This window comes from Colius striatus, chromosome 2 (genome assembly GCF_028858725.1).
Source record: "Colius striatus isolate bColStr4 chromosome 2, bColStr4.1.hap1, whole genome shotgun sequence".
Lineage (NCBI taxonomy): Eukaryota > Metazoa > Chordata > Aves > Coliiformes > Coliidae > Colius > Colius striatus.
Genome location: NC_084760.1, coordinates 93,477,902 through 93,493,036, shown reverse-complemented (window position 1 = coordinate 93,493,036; position 15,135 = coordinate 93,477,902). Strand labels below are relative to the sequence as shown.

Sequence of the window (15,135 nt, the reverse complement as noted above, 5' to 3'; positions counted from 1 at the left end):
ACCTAAAGAGCAGGTATCGAGAGGATGGAGTGAGTCTTTTTTTCTGTAGTGCCCGGTGACAGGACCAGGGGTAACTGGCACAAGCTGGAACACAGGAAGTTCCACTTGAACGTGAGGAGAAACTTCTTTCCTGTGAGGGTGAGGAAGCCCTGGCACAGGCTGCCCAGGGAGGGTGTGGAGTCTCCTTCTCTGGAGGTTTTCAAACCTACCTGGATGTGTTCCTGTATAATCTGCTGGAGATGAACCTGCTTTAATAGGAGGGTTGGACTAGATGGTCTCTAGAGGTCTCTTCAAACCCTGATTATTCTGTGATGTTAATACAAGTGATCCCTGGTGTCCCAGTTGAAGCTTACTGGAGCTCACTCCAAGTTTTGTCCGTGAGCTCCTGCTCTGGTCTGAGTCTCACTCACCATTGCCTGGAGCAAGGCCACGGTGGGGTGATATTCCCTGGGCCTGGGGTGTTTGCAGGGTCTCAGAACCAGCCCTGAAAACCCTCACCTGACTCTCTCAACATGAGCAACTCGTGAGCCCCATCTGAGGCCGGACATGGTGCTGGAGGCAGAGCTGGCTGACCTGAACGCAGCCCCACTGACTCCAGCACAAACTGAAATCGCTGATGGGGCGGAGGTTGCGATAGCCCTTATCGGCACGCCTCACATTTCTGCCGTGTGGAAGCCAGCCCCCTCGGGGCCTGGACACCTGTAAATGTCATGGCAGTTGTCAGCCCCGCAGCAGAAGCGTCTGGCTGGGGGAAGAAACCACAGGAGGTGGGTAATGAGGGGAGCAGCACTGCGGATAGGCCATTTGGCTTTCGTGAAGCCTTATCTGAAAGGCCATCTGTGGTTTTTCTTTTATTTTTAGGGACACTTAGAAGTCCATCTCCTTTCTTGGATGCTGTGTGGAAAGTTGTGCTCTTTACATGTGAAATCAGTGCCATGGCACTTCTCCAGATTGATATCTATTGTTCCCTGGGGAGAAGGCGGGTTGATTTCAGTGCTGCCACGTCAGGGCTCACGTGATGGACATGTAGCAGTGTGGTACCCTTCCTCTGTACCTGGCACACGTGCCGCCAGAGCATCCTCGGCCGGGCCTCCTGCCTGCGCTGCTACGGCCTGCATCGTGATGGGACACAGCCAAAAGCAGAGAGGCTGGCTCTGCTTGGCCCTTTGGTGGGCTGGCTGCCATGGCAGGGAGCTGGCCAGCGAGGAGGTAGTCCCTAGCCCCTGCTGATGCATGCTCTGCCACCATAGCCCTTGTTACCTGTGTGGCGGTGGTCTATCTGGGTCCAGGGTGGTCTGAAGCCGGGTGCATCTCATGGAAACAGAGGTTTTTCTGGACACCAAAACCTTCCACATGTTGCTGTCATTATTACCTTTGTTAACACGTGCAGAAAATACAAGCTGGAAGTTGGGAGTGTGCTTTTTGATTCATCCTAAACTGCACAGCTGGTGTGGGTTTGGTGCTGGGCTTACCTTCCCTAGCTCTCCGCAGCCTGGGAGCTCAGCCCATCCCTTCACTGTATTATGGAATCATAGAATGGTAGGGTTGGAAGGGACCTTTAGAGATCATCTTGTCCAACCCCCCTGCAGAAGCAGGGTCACCTAGATCAGGTCACATAGGAGCATGTCCAGGTGGGTCTCGAATACATCCAAGGAAGGAGACTCCACAACCCCTCTGGGCAGCCTGTGCCAGGACTCCCTCACCTGAACAGTGAAACAGTTTTTTCTTATATTTAAGTGGAACTTTTTGTGTTCCAGCTTCATCCCATTACTCCTTGTTCTGTTGCTAGATACTATAGAAAAAAGGGATGTCCCAACCTCCTGACACCCACCCTTTAGATATTTGTAAATGTTAATAAGATCTCCCCTCAGTCTCCTCTTCTCCAGACTAAACAGCCCCAGTTCCTGCAGCCTTTCCTTGTATGAATGATGTTCCAATCCCCTGATCATCTTGGTAGCCCTGTGCTGCACTCTCTCCAGAAGTTCTCTGTCCCTCTTGAGCTGGGGAGCCCAGAACTGGACACAGTACTCCAGATGAGGTCTCACCAGGGCAGAGTAGAGGGGGAGAAGAGCCTCCCTCGATCTGCTGGCCACACTCTTCTTGATGCATCCCAGGATGCCATTGGCCTTCTTGTCCACAAGGGCACATTGCTGGCTCATGGTCAATTTATTACCAATCAGGACTCCCAGGTCTCTCTCTGCAGAGTTGCTCTCCAGCAGGTCAACCCCCAGCCTGTACTGGTGCATGGGGTTGTTCCTTCTCAGGTGCAGGACTCTGCACTTGTCCTTGTTGAACCCCATGAGGTTCCTCTCTGCCCAACTCTCAAGCCAGTTGAGATCCTGCTGAATGGCAGCACAGCCTTCTGGGGAATCAGCCAGTCCTCCCAGCTTGGTGTCATCAGGGAATTTGCTGAGGGTACACTCTGTCCCCTCATCCAGGTCCTTGATGAAGATGTTGAACAAGACTGGCCCCAGAACCAAATGGGTCTCTGTATGGGTCTCAAAGTCTTGCCAAAGCACATAAATCTCCAGGGCAGGTAATTTCCATGCACACTCTTCCTTCCTCAGCCTCTGCTCTGCTGCTTCATCTTTACTTCATGTTCCCCAGACCAGAGGATGTATTTTTGGCCTCTGGCCCTTTGCTCTATTGTGTGCAAACGAACTGTCTGGAGTGGTGGAATGGAACTCTGCTAGCAGAGCTGTGAGCATGAGCATGTGTGGTTTAAAATAGCCCTTGTATCCAGGAAGGGAGTTCTGCCTGCCTGACCTGTGGCCACTCTGGACAATGAAACAGGGCTATCTAAACTTCAGAGGCCCAGCAGGACCAGGGAAATGGGGAACAACCTACAAAGCTTCTCAGAGGCTCTGGAAAGGAGACTGGGTTGGGGTTGTGTGCCATGCTGTTCCCACATCAGCTCAGGCCCAGATGTGCCTCTGGGGCAGAGGCTGAGGAGAATACAAGGCTACTCACTGGATCTCAGTGCCAGGCTGCTGCCTTGGAGGGTTTGCTATCTCATTAAAGGACTGATGAGGTGGGACAGCCCTGGGGCTTGTTCATTGCCTTCATCTGCTTGCTGCAGTGATTTGTGGAGAACTTTGCATGGAGGGGTTTTTGTGCCTGGTCCTGAGATGTTGTCTCCATCCACCATCAGTTTTGTCCTGCCATAGTCATGCTCTGCCCTCCTTCCCAAGCAGGGAGTGTCAGCACGTGTGCTCAGCCCCAGCAGCGATGGGAAGCCATTTGAGCACAGGGTGGTCAGAAATGCGTGGGTCTCCAGCCTCTTGGCAGTGAGTGCTGGGTCTGTGAGAGGTAGCTTGTCCACATTGCTGGTGACCTCAGCAGACATGTGATGGTGGAGACTTAATGTTTGCTTTAGGGGCAATGCAGCAGAGCTGTGAGATTATTCGGGATATGCAAGCAGAGAGCTGCTGCCTCTGCTCACATCTCCATAGACAGGTCCTTCAGCTGCCAGAAAGGCTGGTTGCATCCTCCTCAGGGACTGGCTGGGGTGATGCACCAAGGCCAGTCACATGAGATTCAACAAGGCCAAGTGACGGGTCCTGCACTTGGGCCACAACAACCCCGGGCAATGCTACAGGCTTAGGGCAGAGTGGCTGGAGAACTGCCCAGAGGAAAGGGACCTGGGTATGTTAATCAACAGCTGGCTGAACATGAGCCAGGAGTGTTCCCTGGGTGGTCAAAAAGGCCAATGGCATCCTGGCCTATGTCAGAAATATTGTGACCAGCAGGGCCGAGGAAGTGACTGTCGCACTGTACTCAGCACTGGTGAGGCCGTAGCTCGAATACTGTGTTCAGTTCTGGGCCACTCACTACATGAAGTACATTGAGGTGCTGGACTGTGTCCAGATGGGTAAAAGGTCTGGAGAACAAGTCTTACGAGGAACAACTGAGGGAGCTAGGGATGTTGAGCCTGGAGAAGAGGAGACTGAGAAGAGACATGATCACTCTCTACAACTACCTGAGAAGAGGTTGTAGTGAGGTGAGGGTTGGTTGTTTCTCCCAAGTAACGAGGGATAGGACAAGAGGAAACAGCATCAAGTTGTACCAGAGGAGGTTTAGATTGGAGATCACGATGAACTCTTTCACTGGAAGGATTGTTAAACACTGGAACAGATTGCCCAGGGAAGTGGTGGAGTCACCATCCTTCGAGATAGTTATGTGTAGCTGAGGGACATGGTTTAGTGGTGGGCTTGACAGTGTTGGGTTAGTGGTTGGACTTCATGATCTTAAAGGTCTTCTCCAACTGAAATGATTCTATTACTCTATGCATGACTACCATAACACCGGTCATGCCACAGCTCTCTTCCTCCCCATCCCACTCATCACTCTCCCTTCTTTTCAAGAAAGAGGATGGCACTGTGAACCGGGACTTCAAGAAGACACGGACAAAGGAACAAGTCACAGAGGCCTTCAGGGAGTTCACCAGAGGGAACCGCAATGTTTTGGTGAGTGGGGAATGCTGTGGGGGACTGTCTGGAGAAGGCTACTCACACAGAGGCTGGCCTTGGCTCATCAGCTCCCTGCCCTGAGGGGCTGCAGTGAGAGCACCTTCTGTTAAAAAAGCCTGAAAAACGGCAAAGAGAAATGACATCTTGGCACAGAGGTGAAGAGAGAGCAGAGCAGGGCTGGGAGGGGACATATTTGCTGCAGCAGCCCTGCTTGAGCCAGGCTTGATCTGCTGAGGTTTATCAAGGGTTGGCCCCAAAACTTAGTGCAGAGGCACAGCCATGCTCAGCCCCCTCATCTCTGAGGCTGACTGCTGCCTCTGAGCCTGCTCCTTGTCCCAGTAAGTGGGCTCGCTCTGCAGGAGGGGTGACCAAGGCATGCCAGGCCTGCATCAGGCACCTTGCACATGAGCAAGCTGTGATCTGCGTTTCCTGAGTTTTCCTGTTGCCAGGAGAATAAGAAGTGTAGCTGTAAACAATTTACACTGACTGTGTTAAATACTCTGTTTGACAAAGTGCTCCCATTTTAAGCTACACTCTATAAAGCCTGCAAAGGCAGGACAGCAGCTGGAGCAGCCCTTGGCACTGCCTCCTCCAAACTGGCACATTCGCTTCGACAAGAGCTACGCAGGGATTATTCCTGGATAGGAAAACGAAGTTGCCTGGCTGCATTTTATCTTGAGCTTGGAGCACATTTATACCATCATACCCTGGCTCTGGACAGAGCTCCTTGGCCAAGCCATTGCATTAAGAAGAGTATGTCCAGCAGGTTGAGGGAGGTTCTCCCCCTCTGCCCTGGTGACTACGAGGCCTCATCTGGAGTCCAGCTCAAGAGGGACCGGGAACTTCTAGAAAGAGTCCAGCAGAGGGCCAGCAAGATGATCAGGGAACTGGAGCAACTCAGGAGAAAAGGCTGCAGGAACTGGGGCTGTTTGGCTGTTTAGTCTCAGAAGACTGAGAAGAGACCTTATGAATGCTTATAAATACCCGAGGGATGGGTGTCAAGAGGATGGAGTGAGTCTTTTTTTCTGTAGTGCCCAGTGACAGGACAAGGGGTAACTGGCACAAGCTGGAACATAGTAAATTCCACTCAAACACAAGGAAAAAATTCTTTCCTGTGAGGAAGCCCTGGCACAGGCTGCCCAGGGAGGACGTGGAGTCTCCTTCTCTGGAGGTTTTCAAACCCACCTGGACATGTTCCTCTGTGACCTGATGTAGGTAAACCTGGGGTTGGACTAGATGATCTCCAGACATCCCTTCCAACCCCTACCATTCTGTGATTCTGTGATACAGTGACCTCTACTTTCCCCCATGCAAAGTGTAAAAATTTAGTGTTGCAGTTCCCAGATATCTGCTGTGTGTGTTCCTGTGCTTAGTCCCTTTGTCTAAACCTCAAAATCAAATTTTCAAAGGGGCCCCCAGAGAACATTTAGTACCTTCCAGCAATCTGCTGGATGCTTGAACAGCTGCCTGGGCTTTGACCTGTATGCTGGCCAGTAGGAAAGCTGTTCCACCTACAGAATCAGTTCTGCAGAAGTGCTCATACAGAGTTACAGAAGTGCCTCCTGTTGCTTGACTGACTGATAAAATGACAGATGAGGTGAAAAGTTGACCTATTCAAAAAAGTGCAGGTGAAAGAAAAAAGCAGCCTGTCTGCACAGGCACAGCAGGGGCAGCTGAAAGCTGTTCCCTCCTTGGGAGCACCAGGGAAAGTCTGTAGAAAGCACTAGCTCGGCAAAAGCAATTGTTCTCACTAATTTGTGGAGCTCACAGGATGCTCCAGGGGCCAAAAGGATAAATGAATCCCAAATAAGAGGGGATACTCTCCCAGGGAACAGGTCTGTGGGAGGATGCTGAGCACAGGGCGGTAGAGCGACACTTCCAGCATCCCTTCATGCAAACGTGGTATCACAGAGAGGATGCTGGGAGGGGTGACTTCCTTGTTTGCCCCACGAAGCAGTCTTTATGTAGACTTCCCACAGCACTGACAGCTTGGGTTTTGTTTGTTTTTTTGTCTGTAATTCCAGAACAGCTACCTAAACCGGTTGAAGGGTATCCGCGCCACCCTGGAGACATCCCCGTTCTTCAAGTGCCATGAGGTAATACTCCTGTTTAGATCCACCTGAAAATGCAGATGGTTTAATCTCAGCTTGTCCAAGAAAGAAATAGAAATCAAAGTCAGAGGCTGTAAATTTCTGCAATGTTAAATTTACTCATATATCCGTATTTTCATATCTCTGTCTGATACTTACGTGGAATTACAGCTTATGGCTGATACACTGTTCATGCCTCTGACATGACCTTAAACCTACTGAAAACCAATGTTCGTACAGGTTAAAGGCAATCTAGAGGGAATTTGGGCTGCTCATAGGTTTCTGTGACCGGGAAAAGTCCTCAGTGTAGGGGTGTCTCTGGAGAGAAATGCCTGTCTGAATGCGTGTCAGGTGTCATTTGGCCACCAGTCGTTTCATGTTATCAAACAAAGCTTCGATGTAGCCATGAGTTGCAGATATCCCCAAGCTACCTTTGCTGAGGTGGTTGGGGCACCAGAGTAAGGATTCTTTCCCTGGAAGGACTTTCCTCCAGAAATGAGTGTTCACAATATAAATATTTCCTACAGTGAAAACTGAGTTCAGATGGGAAAACAAAGAGAAGGTGCTGCTGGTTTTGGCTGTTTCAACAGGCATTTGAATGCTCCATAATTTGATTAAATCATTTTAATGATTTAGCGTTGGCAAAGAGCATTTGCTATTGCATCTGCTTAACAAAACATGAGACCACATGTTGTCTACAGGTAACAGAGCCTCATAGGAACCCTCAACTCACAGAGAGCAGGAGCTGTGGCTCCGAGAGCCCACTGTCCCTTGGCTAAAGCCGCCTGAGCCACCTCGGCCTCGGCTGCACACGGAGGGTCCTGCCAGGAGGCAGAGGCAGATGGGGCTGTACCTCCCCATGGCAGCTCTCATCAGGCAATTGTAAAGGAAATGTCAAAACTGAGGGTTTTGGGTCAGTTCAACATGGGAAACAAAATGCTCCCTGAAATGAAGCACCAGGGTTTCGTTTGAAAACACAGGAACAAAACAGCCTTTCAAGGAGGTTTTGAAAGGAGCTTCCACTTCTTAAAAATAAAAAAGTAGCAGCTTTGACTTTCTGTCCCAGTTTGAGATGAAGTGCAGTAGAAGGTCTGCCAAGCTCTGCGTGTCCTTCCACGGGGCCCTCGCTGGGCAGGGCTCCCTGAGGAGCTGCAGGAGAATTCCAGCAACCCAGGAGAGGCGAGCAAAGAACGTCAGCAAAAGGCTTTTCCTTCAAGTTAAAATGCTCTTTGCTGGCCAAGGGAGGGCTTAGAAGAAGAGCTAAAGATAAGTGTTTCTGGGAAATAATACTGGAAGGACCTTGGATATTTTCCCAATGCACTGGAGGAGGAAGTCTCCTCCAAAATGTAAATTCATAATAGCTTTTGCAAACAGTTCATGCTTCTCATTCAAAACCCTCATTTAAAGGCAAACCTCAAACTAAACCCTGCGGTTAGCACAGACCTGAGAGTCCCCGGTAACATGAAGTATTGCTGGTTTTGAGGACTGACACCAACTGAATGTCCCTAGAGCTGCCCTACCATGGATCTGCACAGCTATGGCGTGCTCCTGACTCTCAGCACCCAGCTGTTGCACTCTGTTCACCAACATCCCTCTTTTTGATGTGAGCACAAGCAAGTTCGTGATGCACCAGTTAATCCACATCAGACACAGTTTGGGAAGCAGTCTTCATTTGAGACAGCTCTGAAGTGTGCCCTGTGGTGCTTTTCTGTAGCACTGCCTGCTAAAATCCTCTAACTGGAGGAGCAGATTCAGCACAAGGGCATGATGGTGAGTGGCCTGAAACCAATACATGTTCCCCAAGCACCAGGAAGCCACAGCAGAGCTCCTGCTAGGCACGAGCCAGGGTGGGACAGGGGGTTGAGCTGGAAGTACCCACTGCTGAGCTCCTCTCTGCTCCATTGGTGGTGAGCATTGAGTTCATAGGGTCTCATCCCTGCAGTGATGGGGCAACACTGTTTTCTGTAGCGATCAGCAACAGGACTAGAGGTAATGGACAAAAGCTGGAACACAGGCAGTTCCACTTGAATGTGAGAAGAAACTTCTTTCCTGTGCAAGTGAGGGAGCCAGGGCACAGGCTGCCCAGGGAGGGTGTGGAGTCTCCTTCTCTGGAGGTTTTCAAACCTGCCTGGACAAGTTCCTGTGTGACCTGCTGGAGGTGAACCTGCTTTAGCAGAAAGTCAGACTGGATGATTTCTAGAGGTCCCTTCCAACATCTACCATTCTGTCATTCTGCTGTGACAGACCTTGAGACTTCTGCTGTCAGAGGCGATCTGCTTCACCACCTCAAATGTGCCCGTGGGCTTGCCCACGCCAATACTTCCTGCAGGATTTACCTAAAGGCTGATCAAGCAAAGCAGATGCAGCCGAGTGAACTCACGGAGAAGGAAATTCATGTACGTGCACCTCTGTAACTTGCATCCTCAGAGCACCATGAAAGCCAGGAGGATATTCTAAGGGGAATCTGAGTGCAGTTGGACAGTTTTTCAGGCAGGAGATAGCACACTGCAAGTAATTCATACTTGGAGCGTATCCATCCCTGTGATGATGTCTGCAGGGCTGGTGAGTGTGAGTAGCACAAACTGGTCACAAAAAAACAGCCTTGGAAAAAAATCCCCATCTGAAGGCTGAGACAATTCATCTCATTCCTTCCCCAGGGACCCTGACTCCATTTCCAAAATGACATCTCTGCCTTTCATGCCTGTGTTTTTCTGACCCTCTCCTTCTGCCAAGAGCTGGGATTTGTATAAGTAAATCGGCTTGTCTGAATACCCCATTTGCATGTGCAAATGAAGAGCTGGCTTTTGCTCATGCAAAATCTCAGCATCACCTCTTGCAAATGCAGCCTGAGCTATAGTGTCTGAATGGCCCGCAGCTGGCTGAGAGTGAGCCACAGGAGCAGTGCTGACCGGTCTCTCCTCTCCGCAGGTCATCGGGAGCTCCCTCCTGTTCATTCACGACAAAAAGGAACAGGCCAAAGTCTGGATGATTGACTTTGGGAAAACCACCCCGCTGCCGGAGGGACAAGTTCTCCAGCACAACGTGCCCTGGGTGGAAGGGAACAGAGAGGACGGCTACCTCTGGGGGCTGGACAACCTCATTCAGATCCTGACAGAGTTGTCCCAGAGCGAAGACTTGCATTAAAGCCACGTGTCCAACTCTGCCACTACCCCCAACCTGCCCCGACTGACTCTTCTGAACTGCACTACAAGACACTTTCCAGCCCTCGCCCATCCCATTTGAAAGCTATACTCTCCCTATTTAATGTGGTTTTGTTGTGGTTTTTTTTAGGTTGTCTTGGGTTGTGTTTATTCTTTTCCCTCTCAGTGTAAATAGAGAGCAAACCTGCCAGAACAAAAGCTGAACTTGAAGCCGTCGCTTCGCAGCGCCAGCGAGAGCACATGGCCGCAGCTTCGCCTGTCGATAGGCGCCTCCGTCTCTCGTGCAGCCTGACCTTAACAGGGCCTTTGAGAGGGCTGGCAGAGGAAGGAGCCTCTCCCTGCACTGGGATCGGTAGCTTCACCCCAAAAACACTCAGTGGTGTGCCTGGGACCCTCTGGCAGCCAGGGTGTGTGAGCAAGGCCTGGAGATGGTGAAGGACACTGGGGTGGGAGCTCTTTGGTTGTTTTTGCCAGCACCCTTCGGCCTAGGGAGCTGGCTGTGCCGAGTCCTTCAGAGATGCTAGAAGAGCAGATTTGGGGTTTTCTTTGTCTTCAAGACATCCCTTAGAGGTTGCTCAGTTATTTTCAGGTGGCACTGGAGGGCGAGGGTTTCCCTCCTGCTGCAGGGCCACACCGTTGGGCCCAGGTACTTACCCTGGCCAGGTGCTTCCCACCCACGTTCCGCTGGCATGGTGAGTAACACTCTGAGCTCCTCTCTAGAGACCCAGCTTCCCTGCTAGGAGCTACTTCCAGCCCTCCTTAGCTGGGGTCTCCAGGCCCTCCACAGGGAATAAAAACTTCAGGCAGGGCTGAGGAAGAGAAAAATAGCTTATAAGGGACTACTATGAGACCTAAAGTAGCTGTCTAAGTTGATCAGGCTCTTTTGGCAGCAGGCAGGCACGTGTGTAGGGGTAGTGCCGCCAATGCCCACGCACGGCCCAGGGTGACCCTCCCACCTGGGTAATGTTTGGCAGCAGCAGACAAAGGATTACAACAGCAAAGCAGCTCTCGAGGTGGCAGGGTTGGTCATCTCTGGCGCAGCAGGGCTGGGGTCAGACATCCCTGTGCCTTCCCTTTTTTCCACAGAGCTGTCTGGCTCTGAGGCTGCCCCTGGGTGCTGCCTTCCCAGCGTGCTGGGGCTGCACCGGCAGCCTCTGCGCTCCCGCTCCAGTGAAAACACCCAGTTCCCTGTTGAGGGTGGAGGCTATTTTTTAACTTCCTGGAACATTTGAACCAAACAACTTGCTAAAGGTCAGCCGTCAAGAGGACAGCGGGGAGGGGACGTCACAGGGCAAGCCATGAGGAGAGCCCCTCGTGTTGACGACAGAAGGAGCGTGTGGTGCAGAAGCCAGGCAGCCACAAATCCCTCCCATGCTCCATCCCCAAACCCACGGCCTCATCCAGTTCCCAGAGCCCCTCTGCCATGATTCAGGCAGTCTGGCACCCTCAGGAGTCAGGGAGGTCTTGCGGCAGCAATAAGGAGGAGGAGCTGGCCATCGAGCCATCTGTAGCCATGCCCCAGTCTCTTTCCCAAGGACTGAAGCCTCCCAAGGTTTTTCTCAGTTTGTATCTCACCAGACAGATAACTTCAGCTCATCCGATGCCATTGTAAATGGTTGCACTGTTTTAGCTCCGTGCCAGGCTTTCTAGAATAGCCCATGTGGAAGTGCCTTATAGACTTGCCTCTGTTCCACTAGTGTCATGGGAAAGGTTGGGGTTCGTTTCCTTTTTTTTAAGTTATATTTATTTTCATCCCATTTTAATTGCACAAAACACTAAAACTTAATGCATGGAAACCCTCTTTTGTTTTTTTAAACCGTGTTTTTAGTTTTTAAACCATCCCTTTCCCAGCTTTAGAGAAGGGGTGTGAACAGATACGCATAGATACGTACCACTTACCGCTGTACTTCAGCTTCGAGCCGCTCTTCTATATGTATATTATTTTTTAAGCCTGTTTATAAACCAGATTTCTTGCTTCATGGCTTCGGAAGAGGCAGATTGTTCCTCTCAGATGTCTTATGCCTTTGTGGAGACTGGAATGGTTGCTGTGAGGGATTTTCCCTGCTCCCACCTCCCCTCTTGGTCAGTGGGTAGTACAGAAAAAAGATCCGAAGCAGTCTGAAACACCGACGCACAGTGCCTGTAAAAAAAGTCCTGTAACTTTGCAAATAAAGGCATATGGGAAGCATTTTGGGCGGGTATATGGTCTGTGTCTGCCCACTTAAGTGTGCAGCAGCCTGAGTGATTGACCTGTTGCCATGGTGATTTGGAGGTGGGGGGAATCAGGCTCCAGCGTTACTCCTGCACACCCTGGGAGCAGCCCTATGTAAAAGCAGGAGTAGGGAAGGCCCTTGTGCAGGGGGTGGATCCTGATGCATGGGAACTGGCTTTGCAGGGAGCAGGGCAGGGTGAGAGCAGAGATGGGGCCAGGAGGAAGTCCAGGCTGGGTGGGGGGCACCCCCAAAAGAGGCCCAAGTCTCTCCATCCCCTTCTGCAGCGAAGCCCACCAAAGGCAGCTGGACACCAGGGATTGTTTCAGTCTCTTTCTGGTGTGTTTCACTAGTGCTACGCTGTGTGTGCTACCAAGCACCTGCCCAGTGCTGCCCTGTGATTGTTGCACTCGAGGATATCAAAGTACTCAGGAGCATCAGAACTGCCTGGCTCAGCTGTGTGCTTCTCCTCCTCTTCCTCTCTGCCACCATGCAGCACCGGGCAGTACTTGGGGCCAAAAAAAACCACTCAGATTGCTTCTGCACTGAAGGGAAAATCAGGTTGTGGAGCCTGAAGGCAGCTCCAATCCCTCCTGGTTGTTGGTGCAAGCACAGGCAGCAGGAGCCTGTGCTGGGAGAGACGTGGCTGAGGCAGGCAGGTAGGAAAGTCAGACTGAACTCCCAGACCCCCGGGAATTGGTCCCTGCAGCATCGCTGCTGCTCATCACAGCACCTCTAAAACAAACCGCAGGGGAAACCCAGCATGGACTTTGCTTCAAGGCTAGAAACTTCTTGGTAGAAGAGCTGTTAGTGTGAGGGGTGTGAGGCTGCTCCGTGTGCAGCTAGCGGTCCCTTGTGGGCTGTCAGAAAGCTGTCCGTGCTTCCCATCTGGCTGGCTTGCACACTCCAGCAGCAGCCTCACCGACACCCTGGCTTTCATTTACAGCTCCAGCTTTTGGGGGACACTGAGAGCCTCATCAGTACCTGATTCCTCTTCCCACCCAGGGAGGAAGGCAAAAACCTCTAAAGCTTCAACTGCATGATGTTGTGGCAGAGGTGGGGAGGGGAAAAGTCAGGGAAAGAAACCCCTGGTGATTTGAGCACTGACTTCTGAGCCCGAGGTTTACACACAGGGTTGAAAAGGGGCAGGCCCCATTACCAAGCAACATATTGCAGTAAGAGCCTTGCTTGCCCCTGCAAAGGAAAGCCCCAGGCTCCCTGCCACTTCAGGGACAAATAAAGTCAATACAGAGAAGGGAGAACAGCACTTGTATTGATGCAAAAAAAAACCCCATTAGATACTGCAACATGGAGCCTCCTGGCACCTCCATCAGTGCCATGGGCGTATAAGGCAGTCTGTTCAGGCTTTTGCTAGGGAGAGGACAGCTAATTTTCTTCTTAATTCTCTAATTAGGTGCTACTTAGAAGAATGAACTTCCTATAAATAAGGAGTTGCAGGGGACCAGCTGGAAATTGCAATCTCTGCAAGTGCAGGACTTTGCTGTGGTGGTTGATACACATCTGAGGGTTGTTAGTGACACCTGCTGGTGCGGGTTTGGGAGGTCTCTGAGAAGCCCCTCGAGAGGTGTTTTGCCCCTGTCCCAAGAAAGGGCCAGAAGTTGTGCCACCTGGGCAATAAGACCTTAAAAAGAGGGTCTTAAGTGCTTAAGCAAATTATTTGAGTTGCTGTCATCTAATACTGCTGGCCATAAATTGAAGGTGTGGGGAGGCTGGGGGAATCCTGGCTCTGTCAGAGAGGGTTTTCATATGTCGAGGCATGGAGTGAGGAAATGCTGCAATTTTGGGGCTGAGGCTGCCAGCAATGGGCTTTTCTATGTGGAGAGGTGGGGGTGAGGTGAGCCTGGGAGCAGGTAGCCATCCTTTTGGGTTTTACCTAGAGCCCTATTCACCTGCCTGGCTGCAGTTCTGCCGAGGATGCTGGGTGCACCTGGAGCTGGGTGGGGGGAGGTGAAAGGAGCAGGAATTTGGGGAAGGTGCCAGGTTAAGAAGGCACCCTCCCGGGGTGTTGGTGCTGTGGGGCAGTGTGTGGTGGGGGAAAAGGGAGGACAGCATGGCAGGGGTGGCTCTGCAGGGGGGTGCCAGGGTGGCCAAGGAGCGCTGTGGGGGCGGGGAGCATCCTGGGGATGCCTTTCACGTCAGCCCCTGCGGCACGCGGCTGTGCCCGACGGCTGCACTGTCCTGATGGTTTGGGAGTAACGCGCGTGGGTGGGGAGGGCTCGTCTCGGGTTTTCGCCCCCCATAGGAGCTGTGCTCAGGCTGCTCCTTTCCCCCGTTCCTTCGAAACCGAGCCCGGGTCCCGCGTGAGGTGCACCCGGGCCGGGGCTCCCCGGCGCTTCCCCCGCGGGCCGGGAGGTGGCGATGCTCCCTCGGCGGCTGCCGCCCGGGCTGGCCGCACGGAAACGGTGGCGGCGTGGCACGGCATGGCACGGCACGGCACGGCATGGCATGGCACGGCATGGCATGGCACGGCACGGCACGGCATGGCATGGCATGGCACACTTCCCTCCCTCCCTCCTTCCCTGCCTGGTCCCCGCGCGTGGCTGCTTTGGGACTTGTCTCCCACGTCCTGGCAGTTTTGAAACTTGCCTCCTGGCCATGCTGGCGTTGGGAGATGGAGGAATGGTTCAAATGAATAAAGCTCCTTCCTACCAAGCGCTTCCATTCCCAGAGGATGAGGAGCTTCATGCCGCCCCATCCCAGTTCTAGGTGTAGATTCCCACTTCTGGGAGCAGGAGACTAGGGAAAGATGTGTCCCCTCGCTGGGTCTGTCCCAGGATGTATCCCTCTGCCAGCCCCAGCACCCATCTGTCTCCCAGATGGACAGCCCCAGCCACCCTGAGGGACAGCTTTCCTACTTACCCTTTCTGGTTTTGTTTGGGTGTGTACTTTTTTCTCTTCCCTGACCTTAAGCCACACTTTCTTTTTTTTTTCTTTCATATTGTAATAATAAATAAATTAAACCCCCCCCTACAAATGAGAAAGATGGGCAGGGGCCATCTGTCCGTTTGGTTCTTGCTTTTCCTGCCTGGTTTTAAGTATGTGAACATGCTCAAACTCTGTTCCTGCAAGCAGTGTGAGATGCCCACCGCACATGAGCCTCTCATGCCCAGGACCCTACTTCACTCATCCTTGACAGTGGGGCTGGAGATGCTGATCTGCCATCTCCTGCATCTCCAGCCCCTGA

The 15,135-nt window shown here is 52.0% G+C and overlaps 1 protein-coding gene across 1 annotated transcript in view; it reads left to right on the top strand.

Annotated features, from left to right (window-relative positions):
- The window catches only part of ITPKB (inositol-trisphosphate 3-kinase B), a 72,852-nt gene extending 60,941 nt beyond the window's left edge, over window positions 1-11,911 (top strand). The window contains exons 6-8 of the mRNA XM_061991526.1: window positions 4,365-4,466; window positions 6,494-6,565; window positions 9,488-11,911. Of these exons, the coding sequence (XP_061847510.1) occupies window positions 4,365-4,466; window positions 6,494-6,565; window positions 9,488-9,703 (390 nt within the window). The 3' untranslated portion in view covers window positions 9,704-11,911. The remainder of the gene's footprint in view (window positions 1-4,364; window positions 4,467-6,493; window positions 6,566-9,487) is intronic.
- Window positions 11,912-15,135: the final 3,224 nt, after the last annotated feature.